This window comes from Haliotis rufescens, unplaced genomic scaffold (genome assembly GCF_023055435.1).
Source record: "Haliotis rufescens isolate VD_foot unplaced genomic scaffold, xgHalRufe1.0.p SCAF_3, whole genome shotgun sequence".
Classification (NCBI taxonomy): domain Eukaryota; kingdom Metazoa; phylum Mollusca; class Gastropoda; order Lepetellida; family Haliotidae; genus Haliotis; species Haliotis rufescens.
The window spans coordinates 57,432,126-57,457,866 of NW_025964001.1; the positions used below are offsets into that span (position 1 = coordinate 57,432,126).

The 25,741-nt window shown below is 39.3% G+C and overlaps 1 protein-coding gene across 2 annotated transcripts in view; it reads left to right on the top strand.

The window, feature by feature from the left end:
• LOC124115408 (dynein axonemal heavy chain 6-like) overlaps positions 1-25,741 on the top strand; it is a 135,847-nt gene that overhangs the window by 46,367 nt on the left and 63,739 nt on the right. The window contains exons 23-38 of one of the 2 annotated variants that reach the window (XM_048403119.1): positions 3,113-3,399; positions 4,200-4,429; positions 6,511-6,701; positions 10,244-10,324; positions 11,108-11,266; positions 12,418-12,539; positions 12,919-13,090; positions 14,534-14,638; positions 15,274-15,392; positions 16,432-16,506; positions 17,284-17,371; positions 17,553-17,803; positions 19,171-19,402; positions 19,604-19,657; positions 20,211-20,425; positions 24,134-24,145. In XM_048403119.1, coding sequence (XP_048259076.1) covers positions 3,113-3,399; positions 4,200-4,429; positions 6,511-6,701; positions 10,244-10,324; positions 11,108-11,266; positions 12,418-12,539; positions 12,919-13,090; positions 14,534-14,638; positions 15,274-15,392; positions 16,432-16,506; positions 17,284-17,371; positions 17,553-17,803; positions 19,171-19,402; positions 19,604-19,657; positions 20,211-20,425; positions 24,134-24,145 — 2,393 coding nt within the window. The remainder of the gene's footprint in view (positions 1-3,112; positions 3,400-4,199; positions 4,430-6,510; positions 6,702-10,243; positions 10,325-11,107; positions 11,267-12,417; positions 12,540-12,918; positions 13,091-14,533; positions 14,639-15,273; positions 15,393-16,431; positions 16,507-17,283; positions 17,372-17,552; positions 17,804-19,170; positions 19,403-19,603; positions 19,658-20,210; positions 20,426-24,133; positions 24,146-25,741) is intronic. The other variant, XM_048403120.1, reaches the window with a different exon arrangement.

A 25,741-nucleotide genomic window follows, 5' to 3' on the forward strand; every position in this document is an offset into this window, starting at 1 on the left:
GTCATTCACCACCATAAGCTCTTCTGAAACCAAATGGCTTGTAACAGCATGGTGTTTCTGTGACCATTTTTGTCCTTTTCATTTTATTTAATAAGAAATTAAAATCATAGATTTAAAATACAAAAGGGTTAAGAATGTTCTAAGTCACAGAAACAATGTGTAGATGATAAACCACATCACTGCATTGTCTACACTCAACTTTGGCCATCGTTGATGATTCATCACAAGTACCGTATTTTCTTGAGTATAGTGCACACTTATTTTCCAAAAAACACAGCTTTGTAGAAGGGGTTGCACATTATACACGAATTAATGAGTTTTGATGTTTTTTCCCCCATGGAAAGACATTTCCGTGAGCGCGTAACACCGGAAATACCATGTCAACAAATCCATACTGAAGTACGCAAATAAGTCATGTAATTACACTGTCTGGCTATAAAAAGTGTTCTTTGTATATCTGGAGTTATGTTTGTAACTTATTTGATTAATTTTATTCAAAATTCCTTTTAATATTGTTTTAATTAATTTTGGCGAAATCGTGTGTGAAGCAATCAGAAGATCGCACAAGTCACCGTTATTAACAGCAACCACGGTCAGATTACCGCTATTGACGCCTTGAAACGAACTTTAGTTGACAGAGAATGGATACATATATCATAAATTCCATATTGTGACTCGTTAAAAGTCATATTTGTTTTTGTTGGACGATTCTATGTCAACACGTAATTCTCACGATCACGCAATCACGTGCAAGGGAGCCTTGACGGTGACTGGTAAAGCGTTTTACATCTCAGAAACTGCTGTACCAAATGTGATGATTTCCATGGATGGTTGTTGTCATAACATTGTTCTTTAAAGTTCCTTTGATTATTACAGAGCTCCAGATAAGCTGCATATCTGCGTAAAATACACATCAGAAATGCAGAAATAAGAAGTAAAATAAAATCCAAGCGTATCAAATACGCAACGAACATTACAGATACGCTACAAAAATAAAACTTGTGGGTATCATCAAAATATTGTGAAGTAACCCTGCTTATTCGATAAGCAAATCAGCAACTTATTTTGAAATTATAAACGGGCATTCCGTCAACCTTGCCAAACTCCACGATGACACTTACATCATGATCATTTGCCATCACACTTTCTTGTGGAAGTATCGTGGTATTTTTGAGTCCTATAAAGCTCTCGACCCCACACGACACCAGTTTGCAGGGACTTGATGTTTTTAATTAGAATAGTGTTTTTAAATATTTAACTTAAATACCCACATGTGTTAAAACTAGTGGGTAACAGAAATTTGAATACCCAGATAGAATTACTGATACCCAATGATTTTAAAATGCATGTGTAAAATACCCACAACACCAAAAGCTTATCTGGAGCTCTGTTATTATATTCTTTCCATACTGTCTCCCCATGTACTACAAACCAGGTTAACTGTAATCTGAAAAACATTCAAACTTTCATCATACCCATTGTGACTGCAAGAAAAAAAGTAAGATGTTTCTTACCTCACATCAGAAAGACATTTGGATGAAAATCTTCTGGCCTAATGTTATTACTTGTCTATTGACTAGAATTCACTAAAATAGCTTAATGTCTGTTTGGAAATGCTTTACTGTTGCAACTTACGGTATATGACCGCGGATAAGCCGACCCCGTAGATAAGCCGAGGTGTTAACTTGACCATTGAAATACGAAAGAAAATGGTATGACCCGCAGATAAGCCGAACCAGGAAGTGAAAGGCAAAAAACACTGCGAAGTCGGACTGCAAGACATGTGCCGGTACTCGCAGATATTCAAAAATATAAGATGAAAAACGTTGTAATTATATTGAAAAAGTCATTATTATTTCTAATAAAGATTTAACAAACCAGTCATCCACTTTTATAATGTGGGAAGCTGTTTCTCTTGGTTTTTTTTAATCTCATATTGATCGTTATATGTTGCCATCAACAACAAAGCGCCATTTTGTGAATCGGTGTATATAGAATTATGAACCTGTGAGAAAATATATCAGCTAGAGCGAAGACTCGCAGTTTGAATTCAGCATCGTAAGCAATGCGTTTTCGTTTTTAACTCATGATGAGAATGTCAGTCAGTACAAATATACCAACTTTTATAACCCCCTTTACACCACTATTGTATGTTAATCCAATTGAATTAAATAAACTATCATACTATGAACACATTGAATGACCATCACTTACTCACAGGCTTCTCCAGTTTATTAAACTAATCTCTCGAAAACAAAGGAATTACAAAAGGGTACGCAGGGCTTGTATTATTGAAAGGACTTGAGTTATTCCAGGGCAGAATAAATTCCTTGTACTCTATTCTTGTTGGATTGTAATACAGTGATCCCTCACTACAACGCTACCTTTGGGGTCCAAATTGATGAGCGTTATTGATGATCAGAGGTTTAATGAAGGTCGAGTCGTAGGTGGTACATGACCAACAACAGTATACATGTTCTGCCTACCTAACACAATCTACGTTGCACGTTTCAGAGTTTAAAAAAAGATTAGAATAGAAGTTGTTTGTGATTCACAGTGTAAAACAAGATTAATCGAGTATCATAAGTGCTTTCATAAAAACACATCGTATCCCTTCATTATTATAATTATTGAATGAAATTTTGAATATGATTAATAAAATATATTGCCAGATAAACAACACTGAAACAATGAACAATTTGTTTATAACCAGATATAATAATAGGATTAAATTGCGTACTTCAGTTCGGATTTGTTGACTGGTATTTCCTGTGTTACGTGATCGCGGTGATCAGCTGATAATGTTTGATGGGGGAAAACATCGTGTCATTGGAAAACTTGACTTTATGTTACTAAACTTTGGGAGCCATACTTTACCACGCGCTATAACCGAATTAGCGCCATATTGAAGAGCGCAATAGCGAGAGAACGCTGTATCATGCGATCTGGTTTATTGTGTGTCGCTCACCCACTCTTGTAAGATTCATGTTGATAATGATAAGACAGTTTATGTTTACAAATATGGACACAATTTGATTCTTGATTTAGAAATGACATTGCTACCCATTACCATGGTTGCCATAGTTACCTTTCCCTCTACTGTTATTTCCAGTCCACAATCCTGTACTGTGAGGCCAAGAAGGACGACAACATCAGGAAATTCAGCTCCGACCTGGACTCCCTCATCACTAATATCAGGTCCAAACTGATGGACCTGAAGAATCGGGTGCGGGATCCGGAGCTGCTGCATGCTGACACGATGGCTGTGACGGCGCTGGAAACCATCCGCTTCCTGCAGGACGAGGTGCAGAATCTGTCTGTGAGAGCTCGAAGCTATGCCAGCTACCAGGAGAGGTTTGGCAGCTCAATGTCTCAGGCCAAGAACAGGTTCCTTGGCGAGTAAGTACAAGTGTAGAGAACATTTCTTCTTAGAAGTTGGAGTACTAAGTAAGGATAAGAATTTATGGATGAGCAACTTCTTTATTACAATTAAGAGCGACGTTTCGGTGTAGGTTCTGAGACCATTGCTTGATAATCGCTCTTAATTGTCATATAGAAGTTGCTCATCCATAAATTCTTATCCTTTAATATGTAGAGAATATGGTTACCATAGCGCTGTCTATAATACGAACCAGCGTATTATGCACCTCCTGTAGAAACCATCAAAGTAGATTGTAAACCATGTCTATAATTTTTATCGAGATCAAGATCAACAATGAATATGTTTGTGAATAAGTACTGTAAATCTTGAAATTAATGTGACTGTGAATTAAACTGCAAGTGGTCTTTGCTCGCATTATTTAAATTACATATAAATCAATTTTAATTGATAATCTTATGATGAATTTATCATGGCCTTAAATCTGAAAACACATGATGTTTCTCTCCTAAATGTGACCTGTGAAGATCCGGGGTAGAATAGGTCTTCAGCAACCCATGCTTGCCATAAAAGGCGACTAACGGGATCGGTTGGTCAGGCTCGCTGACTTGGTTGATGCATGTCATCGGTCCCAATTGCGTTGATCAATGCTCGTGATGTCAATCACTGGATTGTCTGGTCCAGACTTGATTATTTACAGACCGCCATCATATAGCTGGAACATTGCTGAGTATGGCGTTAAACAACAAACAAACAAACAAATCTCTCCCAAATGTCATAGTGTTGCCTCTGTCAGTGTTGTGACTGTTCTCCTTGTCAGAGAGTACATGCTGATGGACAAGAAGTCGGATGAGAGTGCACAGGAGATCCAGGCTGACCTGTCGGAGATCGAGCGAGACCTGACACTGAGACGGCTGCTGTGGCAGTCCCTGGAAGAGTGGACCAAGCTCCTGGATGAGTGGACAGCGACGTCATTCGACTCCATCCATGTCGAGTCCCTTCAGAAGAATGTCAACAAGTTCACTCAGACCGTCTACATGCTGGATAAAGGTGGGAAACAGAAATATGTGCCTTTCAGGATTAGAAAATTGTTTTTTAATTATTGAAAGTAGAAACTTTTGTACATAGGTAGACTTATAGGAAACTACATTAATTAACGTATGTCTGTTATTGTATGACTCTATGTTATGGCAGGCTCTATATTATCAATGCGGGCTCTATATTATCGCAGGCTCTATATTATCGCGGGCTCTATATTATCGTGGGCTCTATGTTATCTCGGGCTCTATATTATCATCTTGGGCTCTATATTATCGCAGGCTCTATATTATCGCGGGCACTATATTATCGCAGGCTCTATATCATCGTTGCAGGCTCCATATTATCGCAGGCTCTATATTATCGTGGGCTCTATATTATTGCAAGCTCTATATTATCGCGGGCTCTATATTATCGCAGGCTCTATTATCGTGGGCTCTATATTATCGTGGGCTCTATATTATCACGGGCTCTATATTATCGCAGCCTCTATATTATCGTGGGATCTATATTATTGCAGGCTCTATATTATTGTGGGCTCTATATTATCACAGGCTCTATATTATCGCGGGCTCTATATTATTGCAGGCTCTATATTATCACTGCAGGCTCTATATTATCGCGGGCTCTATATTATCGCAGGCTCTGTATTATCATCGCGGGCTCTATATTATCGCAGGCTCTATATTATTATCGTGGGCTCTATATTATCGTAGTATCAGTAAATCTCGTAATCCACACACCCTTGGAATTTTCTGACACGGGCCCCTTATGTGAAAATTTCAAATATTCCAGAGGTACACCCACACTTGCCCATACAGCACAATATTAAAATGTCCCGTTGTACTTAACAATATGCACCTTTTTCAAATTTAGGGGCTAAAAGCACAAGGCCCCACCCTAGAATTATCCCTGGTTTACTTATACAAATCTAAGCATGATATTTCATCGCTTGATCAAATACAGGAATCATTGCTGTATGTCACGGCTACTCATAAGTATACACGTGAACCTTTTTGTGATAGTTTCTGGAATGTTCTTGAAGTGGAATTACCCCTACCTCCATTCGAAATTGGCTTGAAAGGAATCTATTTGTTTGGACAATGTCACTTAACCTGACCGAGGTCGTATGCATACTGATTATGCGTAATTCAAAACAGGAAGTGATGTAAAACATATATGCCACACGTATCACACCACAAGATAGTGGGGGGCACGGGTAGCCCAGTTGTCTTAGGTGCCGCGATTTGCTGTGCAGAGTTGCGTCCCATGGACACGCCAGAAACCTTTGATTGTGGGTTCGAATCCCGGTTCGCCCTGATTATGTTTCTAGGTTTGTCAGCACCATACCCATTCCTGTGGGTTTCACCGAACTGGTAAACGTCTGAGACCTGCATCACTTCGGGCTTTCCTCCCACATTAAGCTGACACGCCGTGATATAACTGGAATAATGTTAAAAGCGGCGTTAAACCCAACTCACTCACTCACTCACTCACAAAATAGTGATACCATAATATAGAGTTGCCCGCTCTTGAGTCGCTAATTACAGGTACTTTGTTTACCGAACTCGGCAAAGAAAATAATCATTAATCATTCCTAATTGATGATGTCATAAAAGTTTAACAAAGAACTAGAAACATTTTGCGTATGACATATTTGATAGGTTAGTAAGTGTGCACCATTACAGTCCATTATAAATTAATTATCATAATAATATAGCGCACCATGCTACTATCTTGAATGAAGTTAAAGGAAGATTAAAAACTTTTTTAATCAGGGTTCTTTTTAACCAAAGTGCAATCGAAAAGATGTTCCAATTTAGCAATTTCAGTAAAACATATTTACTTTTTTAACCTTTGAAGAATTAAGTGTACGCTCAGCATAAATAAATTGCTCTGACCTTAGCAGAATTAATGATCATTGATCAAGTTTTGTGAAGCTTAATTGCAAACAATTTTCTTTCACTCATGCATGGCCAGTATAACTTTGGCATCATTTCAACCAAACAGCAACCATAGTTACAGGTGAAATGTAAGCAGGTGATGTTGTGACTGATGAATGTTGACACTGACCTCTCATCTTCCCCCTGCAGGGCTCCCCCATAATGAAGTGCTGCCTCGTCTCAAGGAGAAGGTGATGGACTTCAAGCAAGGCATGCCTGTCATCACCAGCCTCCGCAACCCCTCGCTCCGAGCCCGGCACTGGGAGATCATAGAGAAGATCATCAATAAAGTCATCGTCAGGGACAAGTCCTTCACCCTGGGCAACCTGCTCGACATGAATGTGAGTATTCACTGCAGCAGGCAACATCAAATCTCATTAAAATCAGATCTCAATTCTCGCTATCGCTAAACAAAAATCTGAGGACATCCCATTACGGGTCACGTCAGAACGACCTTTTATCCAACCAATCAGAGCGTCGCTTACCAGATCATGAAAGTGACAGACGGAATGTGTTTTCTGATCATGCAACCTCGAAATATTTAACAGAGGGTATTCCGAATGACAGTTACGGGTTTTATGATTATATCCATACAATCTAGGCCATCTTTAAGCCATTCCAGAATGTTCTTTTCGTCAGTTTTAAAATTTTTAACAGAGAATACGTCAAAATATGTTTCTAAGCGTAGTCGCAAAGTTTGAAACTAGTGTCATAAAGCTCGAGAAAGCTGCCTTCTGATTGGCTTATGTTCATTTCTTGTCAGTCATTTCACTGATCGGTCAAAATTCACGAGAGGTCGTTCTGACGTGACTCGTAATGGGATGTCCTCAGATCTTTGTTTAGCAGTAGCGAAAACTAAGATCTGATTTTAATGAGATTGAGGCATCATCAACAGTCTGGTGGTTCTGACCTTGATGTAAGGTGTGGACCCAAAGGGGCTGACTTTTGAAGTTTGATTTTAAATGACTGTAATATGTAGGCTGTGAGAGGGTTTTATTTGTGGCTTCAATACTTTGTTGTCTATCCCTTGTTTGAGTTTAATATGGGCTCAGAGAGTATAAGAGGATATTTCATGTGTCAAGTGAAATGTCATGTTTCTCTCATCGAGTGATGAGGGAAAAGAGATATTTTCACGAGTGGAGTAAACACATAGAATATCCTATTTATTATGTACTTTTTCTGTAGCTCTCTACTGGAAAATTGAATTATTTCATTTCAAATGTAAAACCTTGAAACGCAAATTCTCCCTACCTAACACACAGGGACGGTTCACCACCCCTTGTAATTGCGACTTAAAAAGTAGTTCCGTGTTTGCAAAATCTGACAAAATATAAACAAATGTAACAAAAAATATTTACGGACTTGGAGATTCTATAGCATACATTTCGTTATGATTATATACAAAATCAACTTAAACAAAAAATATTCTTGAAATTCTTGAATCTCGAGAGCTGTTCGAAGCTAACGAATACACGATGGTCAAGTAACATGGAGCTTTTTGAAACAAACAGTCTTGATTGATGAGTTAAATGAGAAATTTACAATTTATAACAAAACATTTTGAAGAGAAAAACAAACAGCAAGAAGTGACATTAACTTCATAAATGACTATCTGTCATTATTTTGCCTTGTCAATGTGGATCTAACGTGAAAAGGAAGTCAACAGTTTGTGTACGGGCTAGACATTTATGCTAAAGGGAGACAATTTTCAGGGAGGTAACTCTTGTATGACAATAGTTCCATCCAAGTGTTATGTTCACTGCAGTGAAATATCAAGTGTTCTGTTCACTACAGTGAAATACATGTATCAAGTGTTATGTTCACTGCAGAGAAATATCAACTGTTATGTTCACTGCAGAGAAATATCAAGTGTTATGTTCACTGCAGAGAAATATCAAGTGTTATGTTCACTGCAGAGAAATATCAAGTGTTATGTTCAACTACAGTGAAATATCAAGTGTTATGTTCACTGCAGTGAAATATCAAGTGTTCTGTTCACTGCAGTGAAATATCAAGTGTTATGTTCACTACAGTGAAATATCAAGTGTTATGTTCACTTCAGTGAAATATCAAGTGTTATGTTCACTGCAGAGAAATATCAAGTGTTGTGTTCACTGCCGTGAAATATCAAGTGTTATGTTCAGTGCAGAGAAATATCAAGTGTTATGTTCACTGCAGAGAAATATCAAGTGTTATGTTCACTACAGTGAAATATCAAGTGTTATGTTCACTGCAGAGAAATATCAAGTGTTATGTTCAGTGCAGAGAAATATCAAGTGTTATGTTCAACTACAGTGAAATATCAAGTGTTATGTTCACTGCAGTGAAATATCAAGTGTTATGTTCACTGCAGAGAAATATCAAGTGTTATGTTCACTACAGTGAAATATCAAGTGTTATGTTCAGTGCAGAGAAATATCAAGTGTTATGTTCACTACAGTGAAATATCAAGTGTTATGTTCACTACAGTGAAATATCAAGTGTTATGTTCACTACAGTGAAATATCAAGTGTTATGTTCAGTGCAGAGAAATATCAAGTGTTATGTTCACTGCAGAGAAATATCAAGTGTTATGTTCACTACAGTGAAATATCAAGTGTTATGTTCACTACAGTGAAATATCAAGTGTTATGTTCACTACAGTGAAATATCAAGTGTTATGTTCAGTGCAGAGAAATATCAAGTGTTATGTTCACTGCAGAGAAATATCAAGTGTTATGTTCACTACAGTGAAATATCAAGTGTTATGTTCACTGCAGAGAAATATCAAGTGTTATGTTCAGTGCAGAGAAATATCAAGTGTTATGTTCAACTACAGTGAAATATCAAGTGTTATGTTCACTGCAGTGAAATATCAAGTGTTCTGTTCACTGCAGTGAAATATCAAGTGTTATGTTCACTACAGTGAAATATCAAGTGTTATGTTCACTACAGTGAAATATCAAGTGTTATGTTCAGTGCAGAGAAATATCAAGTGTTATGTTCACTACAGTGAAATATCAAGTGTTCTGTTCACTACAGTGAAATATCAAGTGTTATGTTCACTACAGTGAAATATCAAGTGTTCTGTTCACTGCAGAGAAATATCAAGTGTTATGTTCAGTGCAGAGAAATATCAAGTGTTATGTTCTAGTGGTGTAACGATACGGCGATACAGTATTGTATCCCAATGCACAGCCCACGATACGATGCATCGATTTGGAAAGCATGTATCGCGATACATACGATATTTTCATAACAGCAGTTATACCTACCGTATGTTCTTGAGTATAGTGCACACTTTTTTCCAAAAAACACAGCTGTGTAGAAGGGGTTGCGCATTATACACGAATTAATGAGTTTTGATGTTTTTCCCCCATGGAAAGACATTACCGTGAGCACGTAACCCCGGAAATACCATGTCAACAAATCCATACTGAAGTTCGCAAATTATTCATGTAATTACCCTGTCTGGCTATAAAAAAAAGTGTTCTTGGTATATCTGGACTCATGTTTGTAACTTATTTCATTAATTTTATTCAAAATTCCTTTTAATATTTTTTTAATTAATTTCGGCGAAATCGTGTGTGAAGCGATCGGAAGATCGCACAACTCACCGTTATTAACAGCAACCACGGTCAGATTACCGCTATTAACGCCTTGAAAGGAATTTTAGTTGAGAGAGAATGGATACATATATCATAAATGCCATACTTTGATTCGTTAAAAGTCAGATTTGTTTTTGTTGGACAACAGTGAAATATCAAGTGTTATGTTCACTGTAGTGAAATATCAAGTGTAATGTTCACTGCAATGAAAATATCCCTTTTCTCAACTTTGGAAAACTCAGTCTTCTACACTGAAGTATATAATAATATGTATGAACCTTCCCTGTTCCCATCAGATATTCAAACACAAGGAGAAGATCCAGGACATCTCTACTACAGCTAGTAATGAGGCCACCCTGGAACTGATGCTGCAGAAGGTGAGAAACTCATCTCTTGTTAGGGTAGAACATATTGGGGAATTTGATTTGTTAAATCTCACTATGATGTTTTACCTGGTGCTGATTGGCACTGCCTGGTTTTTTTGTTATGTTTTCTTAAAAAAATAGTTATGGGTAATATGTCTGGAGTATCCTACTCACAACTCAAAACTGTCCCTTGTGTATAATGTTTTGTTTGTTTTTTGTTTTACGTCGCACTCGGCGGTCTGTAAATAACTGAATCTGGCAGTCCAGTGATTGAGCATCGATCCACAAAATTGGGACCGATGACATGCATCAACCAAGTCAGCGAACCAGACCACCCGATCCCGTTAGTCGCCTCTTACGACAAGCATAGTCGCCTTTTACGGCAAGCATGGGTTGCTGAAGACCTAATCTACCCCCGATCTTCACGGGTCAATGTTGAATGTCCCTCACCATGGCTATAGTGCTTAATTTACTTAGGACCTGTAATTACATGTAGCTTGCAAGTTATTCTCCAGATAATAGCAACCCCCCCCCCCCCCGTTAACAGAAGGCATGTCCCAGGCTGCGTAATAGGGTATGGGGACTTATTTTGCTCAAATCTAGTATGAACATGTTCAGCCCAACAATGTAGTGACCATATAATGTCTGAGTCCTGTGATGGGATTTGAACCATAGACCTTCTGATCTGAGGTCGGATGCCTTGTCTGCTTGAAAGGAGATCTTAACTCTGTCAGCAAGCAGACAATAGCTTCAAAAGTAACTGATAACTCTCTAGCTTTCTGTTGTCTCTTGTAGATCATCGACTTGTGGCAGAACACAGATTTCCGTCTGCTGCCTCATGCTGGTCGAGACACCATCATCATCGCAGGAGCAGACGACATCATGGCCCAGCTGGAGGAGAGTCAGGTTACCGTGGGAACAATCCGGGGATCCCGATATGTAGGACCAATCAAGGTGAGGAATTATTTCAAGCATCTTTTAAACGACTTGATACTAGATACCCTGAGGCTGTATTTATCCAATGCTAGTGAGTGAGTAGTAGAGAGTGGGTGAGTATGGTTTTACGCTACTTTTAGCAACATTTCAGCAATATCACGGCAGGGGACACCAGAAATGGGTTTCACACATTGTACCCATGTCGGGAATCGAACCCAGGTCTTCGGCATGACGAACAAATGTTTTTCCCAAAAGGCTACCCCACTGCTCCTTATCCAATGCTAAGTGATTAAATGATTAAATATATTGACTGCCCTTAAAATCATGATGATGCTCTATGTTCATCATGAAATACCAATATATTTCTTTGCAAATAAATTAGTCAATAAGAAATATATAGGAAAGCAGTTGTTAGGCAACACTGTTTAGTTTTTGATACATTTTCCATTTAGTTATTCTTGCCCTCCCATCCTTAAACATAGACTAACATGGCAGTAGCACTAACATAGCTTTGTGGAATGGGGTGAGGGTGCTTTAAGACATTTCAACTTAAGTTTTACTTTTCTGAATTAGCGCCAAGACTGTGTATGTGCCACCATATTGGTCTACCATGTTCCAAAGCAGTTGTATCAAAGACTCATTGATGCCCTGACAATTGATAAGTGGAGAGTTGTTAATGAAGTGAAGTGTTTCTTGTATTTTGTACAATGTGTCCATATTGTATTACTTGTATTATGCACGATGTGTCCATGTTGTATTACTTGTATTATGTACAATGTGCCCATATTGTATAATTTGTATTATGTACAATGTGTCCATGTTGTATTACTTGTATTATATACAATGTGTCCATGTTGTATTACTTGTATTATACACGATATGTCCATGTTGTATTACTTGTATTTTGTACAATGTGTCCATGTTGTATTTCTTGTATTTTGTACAATGTGTCCATGTTGTATTACTTGTATTTTGTACAATGTGTCCATGTTGTATTACTTGTATTATACACGATATGTCCATGTTGTATTACTTGTATTTTGTACAATGTGTCCATGTTGTATTTCTTGTATTTTGTACAATGTGTCCATGTTGTATTACTTGTATTTTGTACAATGTGTCCATGTTGTATTACTTGTATTATACACGATATGTCCATGTTGTTACAGGCGCAGGTGGAGGAATGGGAGCGGAAGCTGCAGGTGTTTTCCCGCACCCTGGACGAGTGGCTCAACTGTCAGCGCAACTGGCTGTACCTGGAGCAGATCTTCAGTACTCCAGACATCCAGAGGTCAGCAGATATTACTCTGTACAGTTGGAAACTAATTACCTAAAACTTGTTATATCAGGCTCTGTGTTTTGTCCTTTCTATGACCAAGTTACTTGTAATTTTTTCTTGAGAAGAGAACAATATTTTTCCTTTTTGTGAGCTTGTTGAAAATACTGTAAAAGTAAAATTTAAAAAGCTGTGGAATTAAAAGAAAGTTTTGAGCGTGTTTTTGTTTGTACTTTTATTATAATCTACTGGCAAAAATTTTATTTAATGAAATTGACCTCAGGTTACCCCCACAACATTTCTCAATTTTAGTAATTTCACCACCAGGACTGATGCATTGAAAACCCATACAACATGAATTAGATTGGTGTTGCATAAACCTGGTGTGTTGTAGACAACTGCCGAGTGAGTTCAAGCTGTTCTCCCAGGTGGACAAGGCCTGGAAGGACATCATGCGCCGTGTGGAGGACCGACCCAACGCCCTCAAGTCAGCCATCGCCCCCGGAACCCTGGAGACACTGACGTCCGCCAACGCCAACCTGGAAAAAATTCACAAGTGTTTGGAGGTACGCAGTAGTCATACAGGGCTCGGTGGGAGATTCTTTTCTATTTGATTGTATGATGCATGTATACAGCTTTCTGAAGAAGGGTTGTGACATAGGGTGCATTTTGAGTTACATCCCTTGTTGATATGGCATGGGTGTTCCAGTGTCACCACTGACCTTGCAGAGTTGCATCTCTTGTTGATATGGCATGGGTGTTCCAGTGTCACCACTAACTGTGCAGAGTTACATCCCTTGTTGATATGGCATGGGTGTTCCAGTGTCACTACTGGCTGGCAGAGTTGCATCTCTTGTTGATATGGCATGAGTGTTCCAGTGTCACCACTGACCTTGCAGAGTTACATCCCTTGTTGATATGGTATGAGTGTTCCAGTGTCACCACTGACCTTGCAGAGTTGGATCCCTTGTTGATATGGCATGGGTGTTCCAGTGTCACCACTGGCTGTGCAGAGTTGCATCCCTTGTTGATATGGCATGGGTGTTCCAGTGTCACTACTGGCTGGCAGAGTTGCATCCCTTGTTGATATGGCATGAGTGTTCCAGTGTCACTACTGGCTGTGCAGAGTTGCATCCCTTGTTGATATGGCATGGGTGTTCCAGTGTCACTACTGGCTGGAAGAGTTGCATCCCTTGTTGATATGGCATGGGTGTTCCAGTGTCACTACTGGCTGTGCAGAGTTGCATCCCTTGTTGATATGGCATGGGTTTTCCAGTGTCACCAGTGGCTGGCAGAGTTGCATCCCTTGTTGATATGGCATGGGTGTTTCAGTGTCACCAGTGGTTGGCAGAGTTGCAAAGTCTCTTGATGCCAGGATCTAGTAGTCAGGTGTTCAAATCAGTATTTGCTTTGATTAGGGATTTGTCATTTATTTTCATGGTGGGGATTTCATGAAAAATTGACATTTCAAAAGAGGAGGGGTGTCCAATATTTATCACAAGTATGGGAGTGGAGTGTTGGGTGTGGGGAGGAAGTGGTCATGAAAAAATGTTTCATAAAATAAGGGGGCAGTAAATATGATAGTCAAAGACCAATCTCAACCCCCCTATAATTATATTCCAGGTCCTAATTGTCCTTGGTTTCTGATCGACATACACTGATTTCCTACAACTTTGGCTTAAATTATCATGAAGATCCGGGGTAGAATAGGTCTTCAGCAACCCATGCTTGCCGTAAAAGGCGACTACGTTTGTCGTAAGAGGTGACTAACGGGATCAGGTGGTAAGGCTTGCTGACTTGGTTGATGCATGTCATCATATCCCAATTGCGTGGATAGATGCTCATAATCTCATTCACTGGATTGTCTTGTCCAGACTCGATTATTTAGAGACCGCCGTCATATAGCTGAAATATTGCTGAGTGCGGCATTAGACAACAATCAAAGAAACAAACAAAACATTGTCATGAATAAGTGTCCCAATGACTCTAAACCTGTTACCTGTGCACAGGACTACCTGGAGACGAAGAGACTGGTGTTCCCCAGGTTCTACTTCCTCAGTAACGATGAACTCCTGGACATCCTCGCGCAGTCCAAGGACCCCAATGCTGTTCAGGTAACTCCTTTTCTAAATGTACCATTGCCTAGATTGCAGTATGTCAGTTAACTTCCACCATTTAGGTAAGGTATGCATGAAATGTGCAAAGAGAAATATGGTTTCCACGATTTTCAGCTCCCATTTTCCTCAACCTCTAATTTCTCCTAAGGGTTTGGGGGATTGCCTCAACAGGTGTAGCTCTTCATAGATTCACACATAAGCACGAAAAATTTTCAAACACCAAGTAATTTGAACAGAACTTTTGGTTGGTTTATACATACCTTGGAGTAAGTAATCAAATCATTCACCATTCTATGAATTTTGAATTTTGCTTCATCCATATTTATCAATATCATATTTTACAGTGTAAAGGAAATATATGAAGGTTTAATTTTGTTAAGCCAAAGAAGTGTGTCTTATTATTTCTACCATTTTTTTTAACTTTAGCAACATAGTTTTCAATTTAGCCTGCTGGTGCTTACTGCTGTATTAGAAACATCAATCAAACATTGCCGACAGGTGCCCGGCATACTGCAAGTGTACCTAAATATATATTATTATATTGTAATAACATCATCCTGGCATGTTTCAAAGCTAATTGGTAACATGGACATCATTATTTTGCATTTAATAAAAATGATGAAATTTTGCAGCCTCACCTGGGAAAGTGCTTTGGCAACATCAAACAGCTGGACATTCGCCAGTTGCCACGACAACCACCAACTGTAAAGAGGATCATTTCCTGGGAGGGTGAAACCATTGCTATGCCAAGGTAGGTCCAGACTTTGTCTTGGGGGGAAAAATCATTGCTATGCCAAGGTAGGTCCAGACTTTGTCTGAGAGGGAGAAATCATTGCTATGCCAAGGTAGGTCTACGCTTTGTCTGGGAGGGAGAAATCATTTCTATGCCATGGTAGGTCCAGACTTTGTCTTGCGGAGAAAATCATTGCTCTGCTAAGGTAGGTCCAGACTTTGTCTAGAAGGGAGAAATCATTGCTATGCCAAGGTAGGTCCAGCTTTGATTTATAGGGAGAAATCATTTCTATGCCATGGTAGGTCCAGACTTTGTCTTGGGGGGAAAATCATTGCTCTGCTAAGGTAGGTCCAGACTTTGTCTAGAAGGGAGAAATCATTGCTATGCCCAGGTAGGTCCAGCTTTGTTTTATAGGGAGAAATCATTGCTATGCCATGGTAGGTCCAGACTTTGTCTGATAGGGAGAAATCATTGCTATGCCAAGGTAGGTCCAGAATTTGGCTGGGAGGGAGAAATCATTTCTATGCCATGGTAGGTCCACACTTTGTCTTGGGGGAGAAATCATTGCTATGCCAAGGTAGGTCTACAGTTTGTCTGGGTGAAGACTCATGATATCAACCACTGTTTTTTCCAACCAAGACTTTTTAGAGGTGACTATGATAGGGATGGGAAATTGGAAAAACAACAAACGTACAGTGGCCCACATTTTATGTTACCATTAGCCAGGTGCCCACTTCAGCAAAATCCTAATAAATGCAACATAGCATCTTCTATACTTACTCTACAGAGTTGCCTCACTTGGCTGTGCCAGGATCTCCTGGTTGTTGGTCCATATCTGAGTTTCAGGCTCGATTAGGGTTCCTCCAACATTAGACTGAGACAGTGTAATTTAACTGTTGACTGTTAAAGCTACGTCAAACCAACTCGCTTTCTCACTAATTAACACTGGTAAACACACAAATCTTAGACTGGAATTGAATGTCTTCATCGTGATGACAATAGACTTTTGTTGTCTTGTTGTCCATGTTGCCGGTGACATCATTCTGTCTGTCCCCAGGAACGTGAGGGCGCGAGGACCGGTGGAGCAGTGGCTGGGGACCGTAGAGGCAGGCATGTTCGAGACCGTCAAGAAGTGAGTAACTCCAATCAATCAAAGACTGTAGTACTGCGTCAGTTTCATTCCTCAAAGTCATCTTAGCGCAACAATAGCATAAGTCTATCTTAATGTATGGTGGTTTAGCACTAAAAACTTTGTGGAATGGAACTAAGTTGGGTGGAGTGGATCTACTTGGGTGTTTCCAAGTTGCTGGTTATGCTAAGTGAACAAGCAATAGTTGATTTTTATTGAAACCAGCAGAATTTCTGCCAATCATGAAACTCAAAGAGAAGTTTATCCTATTAAAGTACATTGTTTTGTCTTGCATACAAGTACTTTGACACTTTTAGACACTTTGGTTCCTTTTGACCATTTTCATCTTTTAAAAAAATGTTTGATCCCTTTTGATAACTTTCATCCCTTTTGATCACTTTGAACACTTTTGATCACTTTGAACACTTTTGATCACTTTGAACACTTTTGATCAACTTTGAACACTTTTGAACGCTTTGATCACTTTACACACTTTTGATCAACTTTGAATACTTTTGATCACTTTGAACACTTTTGATCACTTTGAACACTTTTGATCAACTTTGAAGATTTTTTATCCCTTTGAACACTATTGATCAACTTTGAACACTTTGAACACTTTTGATCACTTTGAACACTTTTTATCAACTTTAGGCTCCATGTAGCCTGGACACTGAGCCAAGTTCAGTTGATTAGTCAGAATATATATTCCATGAAGTAGCAGTAGAACTGAGTGCAACTATGTGAAATGCAATATAACAACAACATTTTCTTCCACAGGCATCTGAAACTCGGGTTGTCAGACTGGATTGGTATTGACTTGCAGGAGTGGGTCCTCAAACACACGGGCCAGGTGGTCCTTACTGTGGTACGTGGTGTTACTGTGGGTCTCCATCACTGTCATCTACACATGCTTGCCTTCTACAAGTGCCAAGTTTACATTATTAACTCTTTGGGAAATTAGGTGTTGTCAACATTAATCATTTACTGAGAATTTGCATTTGATTTATCTTTTGTTGATATTTGATGATAGATATCTCTCTGTCCAGACTCAGATCATGTTCAACAAGGAGGTGTCACGCTGCTTCGACCGGGGAGATGTGAAGGCAGCTCTGGTACAGACGAGGGACCGCATGGTCGACTTCCTCAACAAGCTGGCCGGTCTGGTGCTCACCAACCTACTCTCCTTCCAGAGGAACAGCATGGAAGCCCTCCTCACCATCACCGTCCACAACAGGGACATCATCAACAACATCATCAACAGCAAGGTTGTCAAGAAGGATGATTTTGAATGGAAGAGGTACGTGATGCACCTCGTTTCCTTCAGATAGTGCGCTGTGTGTGGTTGTATTAGAGTGGTGGGATAGCCAAGTGGGTAAAGTGTTGACACTTCAAGACAAAGACCTGGGTTTGATTCTGAACCTGTGTCATCTGCTTCAGATAGTGCTTTGTGTGTGGTTGTATTAGAGTGGTGGGATAGCCAAGTGGGTAAAGTGTTGACTCTTCATGAAAAATACCTGGGTTTTATTCCCCAAATGATACTGACATCTGTCATCTGCTTCTGATAGCAGTGTTTGAAATTATGCATGAAAGTCATGGAGTGCTTGTTTTAATTCTAACGTTAAATTTTTTAAATTTAAGGGGTCCCTGAATTAAAATACAATAGAAGCAAACCTCAAAGACCCCAGGGCCCCCTTATTTTGGAGCTCTAGGTAGGGCATTATGCATGCTTGTACTACAGGGTGGGGTAGCCTAGTGGTTAAAGTGTTAGCTTGTCGTGCAAAACACCTGGGTTTCAATTTTCCACATTGGTACATTTTGTGAATCTGCTGACATGATACGTCTGGAAAAATTCTAAAAGTCTTGTAAGAAAATACCCATTTCCACAATTTAAGTGATAATTTAATGTGACAGACAGAAAATAGAACTGTTTTGAGGACCAAATAATTTGTTCTATAAATTATGTGAATAACATATAGAATATTTTCTGGATGTGCTGAAAAAAAATCATTATGAATATAAGTTATAGTTTTAGCTTTTATGCCCCGAGTCATCCTGCTACAACAGATTTATCTTACCAACATGTTTTAATCTGCTATTGTGAAAGAATTAAAACAAATTCAAAATTGATAGAAAACAGGTGTTCAATTGAGAGGAGGTTAACTTATGCTATGTCACGTGACTTTCATTGACACGGAAAAAGGGTGCAGCTCTTTGCTTTGGTGAGGTGAAATTGGGTTTAACGTTGCATTGATTATTGCACTTATATAGCGACGTGCATGCATGTGTGTGGCTGATTGTGCTAGTCCAGACTGATGCCGATTTATAGTGCTAGCTCATTGAGATACCATTCCGGCCAGGGATCGAACCCCGGACCTTCCGCTCTCCAGGCGGACGCTCTGCCACAAATATATTTCCCTCACATAGTATACATAGTTTTCATAGTATTTTATTAAGATCATGTTGACCAATCAGATCTCGTTGAGGTATGATAAAATGTCTTCATATGTCCTTAAGTGGTTACAGAAAACATATTCTGTCTGTGCCAAAAATCCCAAACCCCACCAGAATCATCTTCCCGAGGCAAGAGTGGATGCACCAAAGTATTAGATGGTTGGTCCCTAATTATAACGTTTCCTCCTATCGTAACCTGTGCTGTGTCTCCAGACAACTGCGGTACGAGTGGGACGAGCAGACCAACAACTGTCAGGTGCTCCAGTCTAATGCAGCGTTCCAGTACGGCTACGAGTACCTAGGCTGCTCCTCTCGTCTGGTCATCACCCCCCTGACTGACCGCTGCTACCTCACCCTCACAGGGGCGCTGCATCTACACCTGGGGGGGTCACCAGCGGGGCCTGCTGGCACAGGCAAAACGGAAACTGTCAAAGACCTGGCCAAGGTAGGCAAACACGACTAATAGTCATTTGTTAAAAGTTTTATCCACAAGCATATCCTTGAGTCAAAATGTTTTGTATCATGCTGGTGACTTGTGATATGTTGTTAATATTTCAATTGTTAAATAGTCTTGTCACTATATTGTCTAGTTCTTTTCTTTTTCAAATTGTATGTAATAATTTCATCTTATAAATGTTGTTTTCAGGCTATGGGCAAACAGTGTGTGGTATTTAACTGCTCAGAGGGATTAGATTATAAGGTAAGTTAATAAACACTTTTTTTTGTATGATACTTGAGCAGGACAGAAAAATGTCCCCTGAAAATTTGTCTTGCTACTAAACAAAATGACAGTAGCAAATTTCTGCTACTGGCACCTATTGGCTGAGACCTAAAGGTACTCCAATATGAAAAGATGATGATTTGCGTGTAGTACTCGTCGTTATTAAAACGATTAATATAGATGGGGTTTAATAGATTGAAAACTTGAAGAACTGTTTTGGGGACCCACTAGATTCAAATTATGCAGTAAAAAAGTTACGAAAAACTTTGTAATAATGGTTAGAAAGTTCTGAGACAAGTTTTTTACTTCTAGTTCTGTGAAAATATCTCATAACTGTCAAAACAATTTCTAAAAGTTTTGCTAACTTTTTAATTTTGTAGATCCTGGGGTCCAAAAATGTCTCTTATAACAGGCCTTTGTTGATCCAGATTATTTCACATTAAACCATAACACGCGGATTAGTGTGGTTTCAGTGTATGTGAATCCTAACAGATGAGGAGTGTGGTGTATTCCTGATGCCAATGTGTTGCAGATGCTGGGCAAGTTCTTCTCTGGCCTCTCCCAGTCAGGGAGCTGGTGCTGTTTTGATGAGTTCAACCGTATAGACGTGGAGGTGTTGTCTGTAGTGGCCCAGCAGATCCTCACCATCAAGTCGGCCAAAGACTGTCAGTCTCTCCGCTTCATGTTTGAAGGCCGGGACATCAAACTGAACATGACGTGCGGCTACTTCATCACCATGAACCCCACGTAAGTGATGGGAGGATCACACTTTCAGATGGGGCACCGTTGCTTTAGTTTTAATCCATTTTGTCCACATATATCACCCTTGCACTTGAATTATACTACGTTTCTTCATACATCGCTTTTCGGTGGGGTAGCCTAGTGGTTAAAGTGGTCACTCGTCACGCCTAAGATGTTTGATTCCACACATGGGTTAAAATGTGTGAAGCCCATTTCTGGTGTCATGAACATACCATCAGTGATTTTGCTACATCATCATCATCATCATCATCACCATCATCATCATTATCATCATCATCATCATCATCATTTTCCTTAATAAATTCACAACCTGTATAGAGTTGCCTCCCTTAGCTACCAGGAAACACTGGCATGGGATGGACCATTATTCTGGTACCTTTAGTGCGTTTGTTGTTAGTCCCTAAGGTACCAATGGTAAAAATGATATACCATTGGTAACAGTTGTCAGTGACTTGTATTCCATGTTTCTGAGTGTGAGTAGTCGGTATATGACGGAACAAAAATGTTGGCACCACGCGAAAACGAAACATGTATTTTACGTTGCAGTTTGTCAACTGTAGCATGGAATGTTAACCTCGAGCTAAAAGTGTGAAAATCACTTGGTAGCCATTCTCTTGTGAGTCCGAACTGAAGCAGAAGTAGATCTGATCTTGTTTGTCTGTGAATCTTGTAACATGTAAGAAGAGGACTTCAAACTTTTAACCAAAAATGGATATTTTTTCTCCCCCTGAAGACCATTTGGCTGTCAGTGGCTACTGAAAACTGGTCACCTTGCGTGGTGACCAGTGATTGCATGGGTACCTGTGAGTTATTGTGCCTAGGACCCGGGAACTCTGAATACATACCTACATAATACCTCAGGCTGCAATGCTGTCTAGGGTTTACTGTAAAACATGATCTCTTCGCATACAGTTTGTGGAAAGATTTTCAGGACAGTTTTTGTATGGTTAGAAAACTAGATAAACAATTTTATGCCCAGGAACATATATACAGGAGACAGTTTCCACCAGACCCTGTTTTGCAGTGTGATAGTCATGTGAACTATTAAAACTAGTAATTCCAGTGAGCAGACTGGGGTTGGAAATCAAGAACATACTTATGGGTGACATGATGTCAGCAACACACATGTTCTCATGAGTTCACCATCACATTAAAGCGAGTATGTATCTGACTTTCACATTAATATGAACTCAAAGACTTTATTAGGGTACAGAGGAATGGACACCAGAAATGACAGTACAGACTTATCTCCCCTAGTTGCCCAGGATATGATCAATTAAGGTTGAAGGTTTCATAATAGTGGCTAAGCATTATGACCTGCGTTGTTCTGGGTTTCCCTCCCTCCATCTTTCCAAGGCAAGTGAGTTAACTGACTATAAAAGTCCAGTTTCCACCCTTGCTGAATTAGGCTGGTATTATGGAGTTACGTTTTGGCTGGACTAATGAGTCTATGCATAGTCCAATCACAATCGCGCAATGAAACCGAAATCCGGTTCGTAAACTGTCGTGCAGATTTCGGTCGATTGCAGGATATGCAAATCATTTGCACCGCCAACTCGTTGTCAACAGATATTTTCCAAATCTTTTCATGTTTCTAATCAAGGTGCTCACGTGATGTAAGACCCTTTTTATCACAATATAGATCTTGATTATCGATCAGATCGTCTTGACTCGGCGCCACCATTTAGAATGAAGCAAGTGCAAGTCATACGAGAGCTGGAATCTGATTGGTCCATAGGAGAGGCATAGAAGGGACATAACTCGTAATAGCCACTGGTGGCGCTACGATCGAGCCCAAGAATTCCAGTCTAGTTCGGCAAGGGTGGAAACTGGACTTTTAAAGTCAGTTAACTCTCTTGCCTCGGGAAGATGCCCTCCCACATAAGCTGACACATTTTGCCATGACTGAAACAAGCACTGTTCAAGCACTGTTCAAGCACTGTTCAAGCACTGTTCAAGCACAGTAAGGTCACATGCATGATGCACAACACTAACATGTTCGACACAATATTGTTGCATGTATTGTTTCAGAGCAGGAGAAAGGTAAGGTTTCAGAGGGAGGCCTGATGGCTCATTGCATTGGTTCTGTGTCATGTATTCTATTCTACCATGACAAAAATACTTGATTATGATTGGTCAATTAGAAGTTTCAAATCACAATAATCACCTCAGATTGAACAGCTGATTTGACAGCCACATCACCATTGAGCCAAGAAAAGTACTTTCTCAAACATTGTCGTTAGGATCTAATGACATGTACAATGAAATTGTACGTTACAAAATGCAAATCGTGGTTCCTACAATCTTCAAAGTATGTGTGGCAATACATTTTGGGCAGAAAACATTATGGATATTGACTAAGAAAGTGTATTTTGTGAAAGGCATCAGAGAGAAAGTAGACACAATTTATGGATAACAACTTCTTTAATTACTGTAAAGGCGATGTTTTGGTATAGATCCTTATACCGTTGTCAAGCAAGACTTACAGTCTGGAAGGATCTATACCGAAATGTTGCAAGTAATGAAGTTGTTTTCCATAAACTGTGTCTACTTTGTCATACATCAACTTCTAAATAATGCCTATCAAACAAGACAACAGAGAGCTTGAAATTGAGTGTATCTATATCCAACTTTTTGCATCAAAATGAGCGTTGTAGAACTAAAACTAAACCTTGCAATGTGTGCTTCTTTTTGGCCTGTGCTACAAACTCTCACTGTCTGTCACATGTTAATAAAGTATAATGACATAAAAAGGCAATAATTCTTGTGAATACCCTACCTCTATTACATCATAGGCAATGTTTGAGACAAGACTATACCATTCCCTTAATTCAGATCGATGAACCACTCAGGACATTGGACTGAACTTACCGCTTCACTCAATATATTTGCTCACACCAAAAAGTGAATATTTATTTTTGTCATGGTTGAATGGTGATAAACATACCGTGTTTTCAATGTAGAACTTGGTTATGTGTAGACAAGACCATGTTATATTTGACATTTGAAACCACATGTTGCATGTTTGGTTCGGGATTCAATTTAACACATCTAAATCTACTAGTCACCGTATTCCGATTGGATCGATCTATGCTCATGATGTCAATCACTGGATTGTCTTTATTTAAAGACCGCCATCATATAGCTGGAATATTGATGAGTGTGTCGTTAAACAACAAACAAACAAACAATAAATCTATAGGTACCAAGCTCTACATTGAAAACACAGTGTGTTATCTAATGAACTTGACACAGTTTAATCTCACACTCGTATAATTACCATATTCGACGTAATAAGCGCCCCGCTCTAATAAGCGCCCACGGCGTTATTTGCCAATATATTGGCTAGTGAACAATCCCAATTAGCACCCTTCCGACTGATCAATGTACACAATTCGTTCACATTTATTCGTGTATAATACGCACTCGTGTGTTATATGCACCCTTAATTACGGCAATTAAATTCTGGAAAATTTATCTATCGTGTATAATACGCACAGACTTTTCTTTTGTATAATTTCAGGCTGTCAGCAGAAACCATAAAATTTACGATCTTTCGACTCTTTCACCAAAATTATATTCAAATAAGAGCCCCCTATTTCTGATTTTGAGAGCGCCCTGGGCGCTTATTACGTCGAATACGGTAAGCTCACATGCACATACTATAATCTGATGCTGCATGTAATGTTTCAGGGCAGGAGGAAGGTAAGGGCTGCAGGGAGAGCTGATGGCTCATTGTTATATTTGTACGTCATGCATTCTATTAATCTATTAATGAGATGTGTTGACATCCTGTATACATGGTGGATCCTGTAATGAGATCATGTTGTCAATGTTTGACTAACACCAACAAGAAAGCTGATGAACAAGCATCCGATCAGAGGCAATCTCATTAAAATCAGATCTATTTTCTCGCTGCCGCTAAACAAAGATCTGAGGACATCCCATTACGGGTCACGTCAGGACGACCTTTCGCGAACTTTGACCGACGACTGAAATAACATCAGCCAAGTCGACATCAGCCAATTAGAAAGCAACTTTCTCGAACTTTACGGCACTCGTTTCAACCTAGCAAATTCCATTTCTGTACGCTTGAAAAATATATTGACACAGTTCTCGATTAATATTTTGAAAACTGAACAAACGAACATTCCAGAATGTCTGATATATGGTTGAGAGTGTATGGCAGTGCTTCCTACGTACTGTGCAATGCGTCCTCCATTCAAATGTTTATCCCACGGAACCGAGAGGTAGACAATAATTTTGACGGAATCAGCTGTACGGGCCGTTACTGTCATTCGGAATACCCCGTTTTAACGTTTTCGAGGTTGCATGATCAGAAAATACATTCCGACTGTCACTTTTATGATCCGGTAAGCAACGCTTTGATTGGTCGGATGAAAGGTCGTTCTGACATGCCCCGTAATGGGATGTCCTCAGATCTTTGTTTAGCGATAGCGAGAACTAAGATCTGATTTTAATAAGATTGGATCAGAGGTGTCTGCATGTGTGATTCAGCAAATGTTTAGCCATTCAAGCTGTTGAATCTAGTTTTCAATTTAATTTTGAATTATTTCAGGGTTTATATTATTGCATTTGAGCATGCTTACATTTTGTCAAGTATGTCTTATCATGACAGTTTTATAAGAATTAATTTGTTAAATTTTGTAAAATAATTACGAATTTGTTTATTGACCTATTGAAATATTTAACATATCTGGAATTAGATTATAATATTAAATTAAGATTTGTTGTTTCTTCCCTCCATGTGTAAATAATTTGAGTGATAGATCGATACTAGATCTAAGGTTTAGAAAGGTTTCTCTTGTGGTAGAGTGTCCATCCGGAAAGTGGAATGTCCAGGGTTCGAACACACACACACAAAAACACACACACACGCACACGCACATGCACACGCACACGCACACACACACACACACACAACCATGCTTGTCTTAAGAGGCGAATTACGTGATCGTGTGGTCAGGCTCGCTGACTTGGTTGATGTATTTCATCGTATCCCAATTGTGTAGATTCATATCAATCACTGGATTGTGTGGTCATAACTCAATTATTTACATACTGCCGTCATATAACTGGAATCATGCTGAGTACGGCGTTAAACAACAAACAAACAAACAAACAAACAGAACATCCAGTCCTAAGCAATCAAAGTCTATGTTAAAGTATGGGCATGAACGCAAGCATAGAACTAAGATCCCGGGTGAGACCCTTGCTAGTTCCACAAAGAAATCCTAGCGCTATGACTGTCATAACTCGCATAGACTTATGATCGATAAG